The sequence below is a fragment of the Chlorocebus sabaeus genome, chromosome 22 (assembly GCF_047675955.1).
Source record: "Chlorocebus sabaeus isolate Y175 chromosome 22, mChlSab1.0.hap1, whole genome shotgun sequence".
Taxonomy (NCBI): domain Eukaryota; kingdom Metazoa; phylum Chordata; class Mammalia; order Primates; family Cercopithecidae; genus Chlorocebus; species Chlorocebus sabaeus.
Window position 1 is genome coordinate 85,858,797 of NC_132925.1, and position 11,069 is coordinate 85,869,865.

General features: G+C 41.7%; 1 protein-coding gene across 2 annotated transcripts; it reads left to right on the top strand.

Annotated features, from left to right (window-relative positions):
* The first annotated feature begins 1,042 nt into the window (after positions 1-1,042).
* On the top strand, positions 1,043-7,834 carry SELENOK (selenoprotein K). Of its 2 annotated transcripts, XM_007984621.3 has the most exons (5): positions 1,044-1,170; positions 4,554-4,644; positions 6,095-6,178; positions 7,121-7,207; positions 7,472-7,834. In XM_007984621.3, the coding sequence occupies exons 1-5, from the start codon at positions 1,152-1,154 to the stop codon at positions 7,473-7,475; spliced, it is 285 nt and encodes a 94-aa protein (XP_007982812.2). In that variant the 5' UTR covers positions 1,044-1,151; the 3' UTR covers positions 7,476-7,834. The 2 variants fall into 2 exon arrangements, with proteins under 2 accessions (XP_037859716.1, XP_007982812.2); XM_038003788.2 differs by lacking the exon at positions 7,472-7,834 and having other exon boundaries at positions 1,043-1,170; positions 7,121-7,211.
* Positions 7,835-11,069: the final 3,235 nt, after the last annotated feature.

An 11,069-nucleotide genomic window follows, 5' to 3' on the forward strand; every position in this document is an offset into this window, starting at 1 on the left:
TTTATGATTCTGCTGCACAAATCCCAAATAAGGTGAAGGATGTTGTCTTGTCCTATTATGAACTTTTCTGGGGAAAATGCTCTCTCCAAAATCAACATAAAATTAGATCTTTGTCACTTCTAAGTATTAGAACATAAAATCTTAACCGACGTTGTTAAACTCAAAATAGATTTCCAGCATGTAATTTTCATTTTCTGGAAGGTGATTAGGAATCTTTCCAAAGAGATGACACATGGCTTGAGAACTGGGGGGGAAAAAAGCCAAAGGAAGCAGTCACTAGGTCGCCACGCTGAAAGAACAGCAAAGTGCAGAGGCCTTGAGATGGGAATGAAATGGCCACGTTCAAGGAACAGAAGCAGCCCAGTGGCTGAAGCAGAGTAAATATCCATGGTATGTGGTCCACATTTAGTGAATCTCCAAGACATGCCTTCTAATTCGTCTGTCAACAAAGTGGTCATAAGCAGTCGCCATCAATAAGAAACAAGCAGAGAAAGGGTCTACAGTTAAATTTATTTTTCAGTTGCCTCTCAAAAGGCTAAGAAAAACTCAGTTTCTGGTGAACAAAGGTAGAGATGTTTATTTTAAAGAGAATGAATATATCTAGGAGGAGCCTGGCAGTATATTCCCAAAGGCGTGACAATAAAGTTCCTTAACGTGTAGTCAGCACCCTCCTACAAAATCTCACAAGCTCAGCACCCTCAAATCTCAACATGTCTGGAAAATTTGGAAGCATTTCCTCCTGTCAGCGGCCCTTCAAGCCGCTTCATACAGGACAGCCTCTCCTACCCCGACCTGGAGCCTATCAATCAACGAGAAAACATCTTCCCCTCCCTGGGCGGTGCGAACCAACTCCGCGCGATCAAGTTGGATAGAGGACTGGAAACCGAGGTCTCATAGGGCAGTCCTTAACGTCATATCCGGTTGTCCGCTCAGCCGCCCTCGCCTAACCGGAAGTCGCTGGCGTGACGACGCAAAAACGCCCGTCGCGGGCGCGTCTCTTTCAGCAGCCAATGGGCTCTGCCTACCTTAGGCCTCGTCATCATTTTGTCTAATCGCGTCCTGTGACGCTCGAAGGGCGGGGAGCAGAGGGAGATACAGAAGCCGAGAGGGGCCAGGCGCCCGGTAGATCTGAAGCCGGGTAGTGGGAGAAGATGGTTTACATCTCGAACGGTAAGTTGAGAGCGGACTGTGGCTTCGACCGGTGACTTGTAAGATCGGACCCCAGGTTCCTTTCATCGTCGCTCGCTGAGTGTTGGACCCGGTGCGGCTTCCCCGGGCTTAGCGCTCCGCGGCCGGGCGGAGCTGGACGCGAAGTCGCCCCGGCTTGTGGCGCCTCAGCAGATGGTGTCCGAGCCGGCAGTCGGGGGCCGAGGTCCCGCCGACCTCACGCTGAGTATTGGGAGCCCTGCAACCCCGCGTTAGTATAGCAAGCGCTTGATTGTGGATTTGCTAGGGTGGTCTTTCCTCTCGGGTATCGGTATCCTTAAAACTAGTAAGGACAACGACGCCGACGCTGTACACGTAGCGCTTGTGCCCTGGGCACTGTTTCAGTTATTTGCTTATCGTCACATTGAATCCTGTTCTACGGGTGGAAACTCTGAGGCGCAGCTAGATTAAATAGCTTGCCCAGGATCACAGAGGTAACAGTTAATGGCTGAGTCGGGATTCGAACCCAGGTAGACTGGCGTCAGCGTCCTTGTTATCTACTTTGCTGCCTCTTTCTACAACGTGTAAAAAGACCGAGCCGACCTAGGATGATAATTAGATGAAAGCTTTGCATAGGCTTTTTCCCCCAGGAGAGGGTAGCTAGTCATACATGGAACTTTTTGCTCGAATTTCAAGGGGCACGGGAAGAAATACTATCTTCCCCTAGGAGCAAGTTAATTATTACCGGAATGGAGAATCCGAGAGACTTAATTCTGCGACCTCACAAAGAAGATGACCGAAAAGGAAGGACATGACTGTGTCAGATCAATGCTAGAGCTGCCTGCCCACCTGTTTGACTCAGGTGAAATTTTTTGGTGCAGCCTTAACAAGGAGTTGTGGATCACTGGAACTAGGTCTTGGTTCTATTTGAGTCATCTGTTTTTCTCCACAGACGAGTAAGGTAGTCGATGAGAAGCCTTCTAGCCGAGTGCACTTTTGCATTTCTTGACTTTTCAAAATCTCCCCTCCTCATTTCCCACTTAGAAATCTTTGAAACAAGTAGATTGATGGACACTACAGAAAAGCATCAAAATTCCATCTTAGTTTTGGGCGCTTTCAGACTTTAGTCTGTTTTATAGCCTGTTTCCTAGCCTTTGTGATATAAGCTTAAGGCTGGAAGCTTTTGTATGAGTCATTGAATAATTCCTTGTATTTGTTGTGTCTTACTGTGTTCGCATTATTTTATTTGGTCCACATAAGTAGCCGATTAGGACCCTTTATCGCACTTTAAGAGTTGAGAAACACAACTGCATTCAAACACCTTACTTCTCTCTGGGGATATTGGTGGAAGGGACATTCTGCCTTCAGAAAGGGAAAGTGGAAAAGCAAGATTGAGTCACAGAGGAAGAAATGACGGGTTCCAATTAGATCCACCTTCTTAGGACTGTATTATCAGCACTTAATGGACAAAATCTTTCTCTTACTGTCAGATGACTTTTTTTTTTTTTTTTTCCCTCTTAACAATCTTATGTGGTGGCTAGCCCTGGAATACTTTTTGTTGGAGAAAGAAAATGTCACATCAGCCAACGAAGCAGAGCTAGTAAGAGGCAGAGAACTAAGCCTGTCATCCATCCTCTAAAGTTTTGTAGCCCCTTGCTCTCAGTAGCACAGTGAGAGCTTAGATCCAAGTGGATATCTGAAATTAAGCTGGTCAAGAAGAGAAAAGTAAACCCTCGTGGAGTGGGTAGAGGTGAGTGGGGTTAACTCTTGGGATAATGGAAAGGAGAGGTAGTTGACAGTTATTCTCCCCCCCAAATATTCTGACATCTTGATTTGCAAGGCTGAAATGATAGTGTACCAAATTATGTTATAGCTTGTATTAAAGTGGTTTGAAAAATAGATCCAGTTTTGCTTAAGATAAAACTAGAGTTTATTAGAATCAAGAGTATGCAATTATAGAAAATAGTAGTTATTTTAATGAAGAACAAGACAAATTCTCTTTACTACTTAGAGCATACACACTCTCTATAAGAATTTTATAAAAATAATTGATTCCAAAGCCTTGTAAGAGTATGAATAAGCAATCTTTTTATACAGGCAAGAGACTTTGTAAATGAAAATACTCAACATGTTTAGGAATATGGAAGTGGTGTGAGCATTCCTTTATATTCACCTGTCCCATTTGTTTCTTCAAAGTACTTGAATAAAGAGGTATTTTTACACCCATGTTGATAGCAGCATTATTCACAGTAGTCAGAAGGTGGAAGCAACTCAAGTGTCTATCGACAGATATGAGTGGGTAAACAAAATGTAGTATATACATACAAGGATATATTACTCAACCTTCAGGAAGGAGATTTTGACACATGCTGCAACATGGATGAAAGCTGAAGACATGCCAAGTGAAAAGCTGGTCACTAAAGGACAGAAATTGTATGATTCTTCTTTTATGAGGTTCCTAGAGGAGTCAAATTTGTAGGGACAGAAAGTAGAATGGTGGTTGCCAGGAGCTGGGCGGAGAAGGTAATGGGAATCAGGGTTTAATGGGTATAGAGTTTCAGCTGGAGAAGATGAAAAAGTTCTAGAGGTGGATGGTGGTGATGGTTGTGCATCAATGTAGAATGTACTTAATACCACAGAACTGTACTCTTTAAAATGGTTAACGATTGGTAACCATTGTTACATTTTTAAACCATGATAAATGTTTGTTTTATGTATAATATAAATATATTGTTTTATATAAAATATTTGTTTTATATATATATATACACACACACATACATATATATGCACACATACATATATGTAAAACAATTTTTTTTTTTTTTTTTTTGAGACAAGTCTCGCTCTGTCGCCCAGGCTGGGGTGCAGTGGCGCAATCTGGGCTCACTGCAACCTCTGCCTCCCAGGTTCGAACAATTCTCCTGCCTCAGCCTCCTGAGTAACTGGGACTACAGGTGTGTTCCACCATGCCCAGCTAATTTTTTATAGTTTTTAGTAGAGACGGGGTTTCACTGTGTTAGCCAGGATGGTCTCAATCTCCTGACCTCGTGATCCGCCTGCCTTGGCCTCCCAAAGTACTGAGATTACAGGCATGAGCTACCGTGCCCAGCCTTTGTTATATATTTATAGAAAGAGAGAAAGTAGTTGAATAGAATGAAGTCACCCACCAAGTTTATAAACTGTAGTAGACTTTTGACATACTAGAGGAATGTCCCTAGATAATGGAACATTACTCCTCCGAACCTTTCCTTGGAATGATGCTCACAGATTTCTTCTGGTGTTGGCCATTTGGACCAGTGGGCAAGTTGAAACCCAAGTCAGTCATTGTTACCTAACTAAACATGATGCCTCTTGGGTTAGGGATTTGTAGCACTCACTAAAGTTTCTTTAATTCTTGTCTGTAGGACAAGTGTTGGACAGCCGGAGTCAGTCTCCATGGAGATTATCTTTCATAACAGATTTCTTCTGGGGAATAGCTGAGTTTGTGGTTTTGTTGTAAGTATAGAAATGCTCTTAATTACCCTGATATTTAAGTTGACAGGAGTCTATTGTGTGCATTATGTTAGGTATCTTAAATAAGCTCAGTTTTCCTGAAACAGTTATCTATTGCAATTTTAAAAATAGCTTTACACAGGGAAATAGACTTTAGTGATAAAGCTGCTACCACCAGACATCTTATGAGTGTATGTTAATTGGATTGGTAAACTTGACCACATCTTAACCTTGGTGGTAACTACTTCAACCTATGGCTGGGTCTGTCCATTCTAATGCTAAATGACTGGGCCTCACTTTCTCTCTACTATTCTTGTTTTTTTGTGTGTGTGTGCAACGTTCATTCCATATTATATAACAAGTAAATAAAGGGTTTTATATCCTTTTTTAAAAAAAAATTCCAAAGTAGTGAAGTTTTTTATAATGAAGGGTTAGAATTGGTAAAGGAGACAAAAGTTTAAATGTCTTCATAATTGTAAGCAGTTACTAGTTAAATGCATGTTTTGGTCTTTTACATGCTGTTTGTTAGAATTGTTCATCAACAATTAAGAAGTCTTACCTATTCCTAAATTTGAACATATATATTTGAGTGTCTCATGATCAGAGAACTGTAGGGATGGAAAGATATGGGAGACAGACCCTTTTTTCATTGACTTTACTGTCAGTAAATATCTTCATATTGCAAGGGTGGGCATGACTGTGGGAGGTGAGCATCAGAGGAAGTTATCCCAGATAAAGGAAACCACATGAAGGATGAAGAAGTTTGAGTATCAGGCCGTGGTCTTTATGCTTAATTTGATCTTAGCCGTGGTTTCGGAAGTTTAATTTTATGGCTGTATATAGCATAAATTAGATGGTGTAGAATGTAAAATGGAAGAGATGTTTCCATAGAAAAATACAACAGGGCACAAGAGAGGCCCTAAGTTACCCAATCCAAAACTTACTCTTTTACAAATTTCACCTACTCCATGTTGTTTATAAAAGCACTTTATAAACTTAGTTAAATCCTTCCATATAATTTTACGTATCATTTTTTAAAATTCCATTTAAATGGATTCCCAGAAGCCCTGTGCCTTTGCCACACCACCCTCGGCCCATCCTTCCCTAACATGTTAGGTAGACTTTTGCAGGGGAAATGAACATGAGACACTGTAAAAACCCGATGGCTGATTTAAAGTGGAGGTCAGGGATGACTCTGGTTTCATGCTCTGTCTAGGGGAGTTACTAGCAAATAAGAAATACAAGGAAGGGTGGATTTGGTGCACAACATAGCGTATTCAGTTTAGACACATACTTAAGTTCAATGGTGTTGTCCAGCTGGCTGCAAGAAATGTGGGTTAGGAGCTAAGTGGGTTTAGTAATCCTCTCACAGAGATGAGAGTTAAAAAGCATGGAAATATATTTTAGAATGTTGTCAAAAGTGATACCTTTGTTGTTTTCTGCCCCGTTTCAGTTTCAAAACTCTGCTTCAGCAAGATGTGAAAAAAAGAAGAAGCTATGGAAACTCATCTGATTCCAGATATGATGATGGAAGAGGGTACAGCTTTTTAAATTGATAGTTCTTTTTATCTCTTTGTATATCTTAATTAAATTAGATATTTTAGGTAGATAGAGTTAGATTTGTGGAAATTAAGAGTTTAAATCCTGTTTTAGAAAATTAATGCATTACTCTAAAAGTCAAATTGCCTCTGATTTGATAATAATCAGAGTTAATCTGACAAAACTAAAATATACATCAAATATCCCATGGGAAAAGTCTAAATTAGAGGATGAAAACTGATGGCCAGCATTTAAAATCTAAAGATTTCTTTTTAACATCTGGATTTCCAGTTGCTAATTAAAAACTTAGAAGACCGCCAGGCGCCGGTGGCTCACGCCTGTAATCCCAGCACTTTGGGAGGTCGAGGTGGGTAGATCACGAGGTCAAGAGATCGAGACCATCCTGACTAACATGGTGAAACCCCGTCTCTACTGAAATACAAAAATTAGCTGGGTGTGGTGGTGTGCGCCTGTAGTCCCAGATACTCAGGAGGCTGATGCAGGAGAATTGCTTGAACCCAGGAGGTGGAGGTTGCAGTGAGCTGAGATTGTGCCACTGCACTCTAGCCTGGAGACAGAGTGGGACTCCGTCTCTAAATAAAAAAAAAAAAGCCTTAAAGATCAAGATCAACTAGCACTGGGCTAGGCTTATGTTTTTACCTGGCAAAAATCAGCTGGAGCTGGGTTTCACTGGGGCATTACTGGAGGTGCTGTTCAGTTCATCACAATCCTTTCTTGACTCAGTTCCTTGTATGCATTATGTATCTGGTCCCTTTAAGTGTTTTATTTTTGCCTCCTGACCTAAAATGGTAGTTTCTATTTTAAATTGTGTTTTAGGATCATGCGGGTGCTGAAAAAGAAAAGGGTCTAGTTGAGTGCTTTTAAAAGGAGACAAAGTTGTGTCTATCAAACAGTAGATACTAACTTTTTGTTCTATTAGGCCACCGGGAAACCCTCCCCGAAGAATGGGTAGAATCAATCATCTGCGTGGCCCTAGTCCTCCTCCAATGGCGGGTGGATGAGGAAGGTAACTTCAGATCTGAAATTCTTTTGTAGGATTTTGTTTTGAAAATGCTTCTGTAGTAATATTTTCTTTAAGAAGTTGTCCAACAGCTTATAATTACTCAGACATTATTTGGAAATATATTTGTTATCTTAACCCTTGAAAAATTCACTGGCCTTATTATCAAAATGTCTTTTGAGAAAGGCTTTATAACATGTAATAGGTTGGGCTTTTCACACAGATCCAAATTAACAACCAGTAACTAATTATTGTAACATTTTCTTTCAGGTAAATGTCTGCTCTAAGAAGCAGACAACTGGACATGCGCATTCACAGCAGAAGGAAACCATCAAGAAGTGGAAGGCCGACCATGCTGAGCAGTAGATGAATGTGTCTGTCTAAACAAGGACTTCTCTGTGTCCTCACAGATGAATGAGGTCATGCTAGGAATTCCCTCTACAGGGAACTGGCCTGACTGACATGCAGTTCCATAAATGCAGGTGTTTGTCTCATGACCTTTTTGTATAGTTTATTAAAGTATTAATATAGTTTTAATAAGTAAATATTTTTAGGTTGCAGAGTGGACTCCTCATCTTTATATTCACGAAAAAACAATCTGAAGAAAATAAATAAAAGCCTGTGTATTTAGCACTGTTAGTGTCACCTTTTCAACTTCTGAAATACTGTTCATTGTTAACTTTTTCTCATTTATAAATCACACTATTTATTTCAGTAGTATGCATATCATATCTGTGCTCTTGAATTAATCTTTAATATATTTGTCTCATCAATCTTTAATACATTGTGTCTGATTTGCTACCAAATATAATTATCAGGGTATTTATAAAGCCATAGCTAACAAAACTGAGCTACAAAATAGAAATTTACTAAATAGTCTTTAAAATCATGGACTTCGGCCTGGCACGGTGGCTCACGCCTGTAATCCCAGCACTTTGGGAGGCTGAGGTGGGCGGATCACCAGAGTTCAGGAGTTCGAGACCAGCCTGCAACATGACGAAACCTAAAATAACAAAAATTAGCCAGGTGTGGTAGTGTGCACCTATAATCCCTGCTACTCAGGAGGCAGAGGCAGGAGAATCGCTTCAACCTGGGAGGTGGAGGTTGCTGCGAGCACGCCACTGCACTCCTGCCTAGGCAACAGAGTGAGACCCTATCTCGAAATAAATAAATAAATAAATAAATAAAATGGGCTTCCATGCTATCTTGCCAAATTTGCACTCTATAGCGTTGCTCGGTATACTGCCTACTGGCTTTAAACTCCATCTGAATACTGAACATTCTTTCACTAGAGTGGAAGCTCTGAGACTAGGAATTTTGTTGTCTTATATAGTGACTACATGTAAGATAGTCATGTAGTACTTACTGGAAATAAATATTTATTGGAAAAACGAATACAGATTACTTCTAGTGTTTAATAGGCTTTGAAACCAAGTGTTCAGGTGAAAGCCTTTTTTATATTGATTTATCAGCATTTATTCAACTCTGTCAGGAAATGGGATGTTGTGGCATAAGATACCAGTGTTCAGGATAAAGAAGCAATTACAATGCAGCTTTCAGGATAAGGATAACAGTTTGCTGGTCACTTCAATTATGTGTCAGACTTTTTTTTTTTTTTTTTTTTTTGAGACGGAGTCTCGCTGTGTCGCCCAGGCTGGAGTGCAGTGGCCGGATCTCAGCTCACTGCAAGCTCCGCCTCCCGGGTTTACGCCATTCTCCTGCCTTAGCCTCCCGCGTAGCTGGGACTACAGGCGCCCGCCACCTCGCCCGGCTAGTTGTTTTGTATTTTTTTTAGTAGAGACGGGGTTTCACTGTGTTAGCCAGGATGGTCTGGATCTCCTGACCTCGTGATCCGCCCGTCTCGGCCTCCCAAGGTGCTGGGATTACAGGCTTGAGCCACCGCGCCCAGCCTTTTTTTTTTTTTTTTGAGACACGGTCTCAGCCTTATCCAGGCTGGAGTACAGTGGCTGCTCACCACAGCCTTGACCTTTTGGGCTCAAGTGATCTCCCGCTATGGCCTCCCTAAATGCTGGGATTACACGTGTGAGCCACAATGCCCAGCCTGTAAATTTTTACACATTTTAAATTCTGACAAAGTGAGGGATACATATAATGTATACATATATGCAAAGTGAGGTCAATGTATAATGACATTTTCATTATACAGACACATGCAAGGGTTCAGTAAAGTTTGGCAGCTTCCTAGATTGTATTGCCAGTGAATGGCAGAGGCATTATTAAACCTCCATATAGTGGGGAGACCATGGCAGAGTCTCAGTAGGTGGCTGATTGTTGTTACTGATGGCTTTTCCTGAGCATGTGAACCATGGTCCTCTTCTGTCTCCTAGCACTGCTGCTGCAGGACTTGTTCCTTGGGTCTTATCCCAGAGTCCTGGCTGCATTTGACATTCAGGTGTTCTTTGCACTTCAGACAGTGTAAAACACAGGTTCTTGAGTACTTGTGCTTAACTCTTTGCTACTCTATAGCTTACGATCTTGAGTGAGTTATGCCATTTTATCCCACTTCACTCACCTGTAAAACGGATTAAATTTTTACCAAAAAGAGTTCTTTATTTAGGATTTAGTCATCACATGCTTATTGGGCACCTACCATGTACTGAAGATAACTGGCAAAGTCTCACGGAGCTTACATTCTAGTGTGGAAGACAGTAAGTGAGCAGGCATGATAATTACAGACTAATGCTTCATGCTTCAAAGGGAATAGGATGGTGAGAGGATAACTGCAGAAGGCCTGAGGTGACATTTGAGTTCAGACGCGAGAATGAGACAGCTGAGGGAAGAGCATCCAAGGCAAAATGAACAGCAAGTGCAACAGCCCGATGACGGGAAGGGCTTGGCATGTCTGAGAAAGATAAAACAAGTGAGGCTGGAAATGCCAAGGAATGGGGAGACTGGTGTGAGGTGAAATTAGAAACACAGCAATAACTAGATATGGTCTTTAGGTGGTGGTTTGTTTAGATTCTGTTCCTTGAGCAAAGGGAAACCATTAGAGTTTAAAGCATGAGTGACATCTAATTTTTGAGATAAGTCTTAGTGGAGTGCTGGGTACATAGTATTAACTACATATTTTAAAACAACATGTGGGCAACTATATAAGAACAGATATAGGGGGACAGGACAAGGAATTCGAGTTAAGAGGCTGATGTAGTCATCCAGGTGAGATGAAAGTGGCTTGGGCTAGGTAGTGGCACGGGCATGGAGAAGTGGATGAATTCAAGATCTATTTTAGAGACTGCAGGATTTACTGATGGATTGGATGTAGAAGCTGTTGACAAGTGAAGAATCAAAATGACATTTACTGAGATGGTGAAAGTGAGAGGGGAGGGAATCAAGAGTTACATTTTGAACATATTTAAGTTTGCAGTGCCTTGTAGGCAATCCAGATGGAGAGACCAAGTAGGCACTGGTTATCAATCCGAATCTCTGTGAGAGGTTCAGCCTGGATATATATATATTTGGGAGTCGTATTCATTGTTAAAGCCAGGAAACTGGATAGTCACCCAAGGAGTGTGTCTGGAAAAGACCTAACCCCAACATTAGAGGCTGGACTGAACATGAGGACATATGAGAAAAATTAAGAGTACATACAGTATCTGGGAATCCAGGAGAAGAGACTGTGAGGACGAAATAAGTTGCGGGTTATCAGCCGACCCCCATTAGGCGCTCAAAAAGCTACGTGTACTATGTTGCTGGCACCCTACACAGTCAGGACTAATCACAGAAACACCCCACCCAGTCAATCCACAAGGACACCCCGCTCCCAGCCCCAGCGCCGGGCAGCCCCGCCCTCGCCTTTCCGGAGCCCTCTGGGACGACTCCGCGGCGGCCATCTTGACTGTGGGCAGCC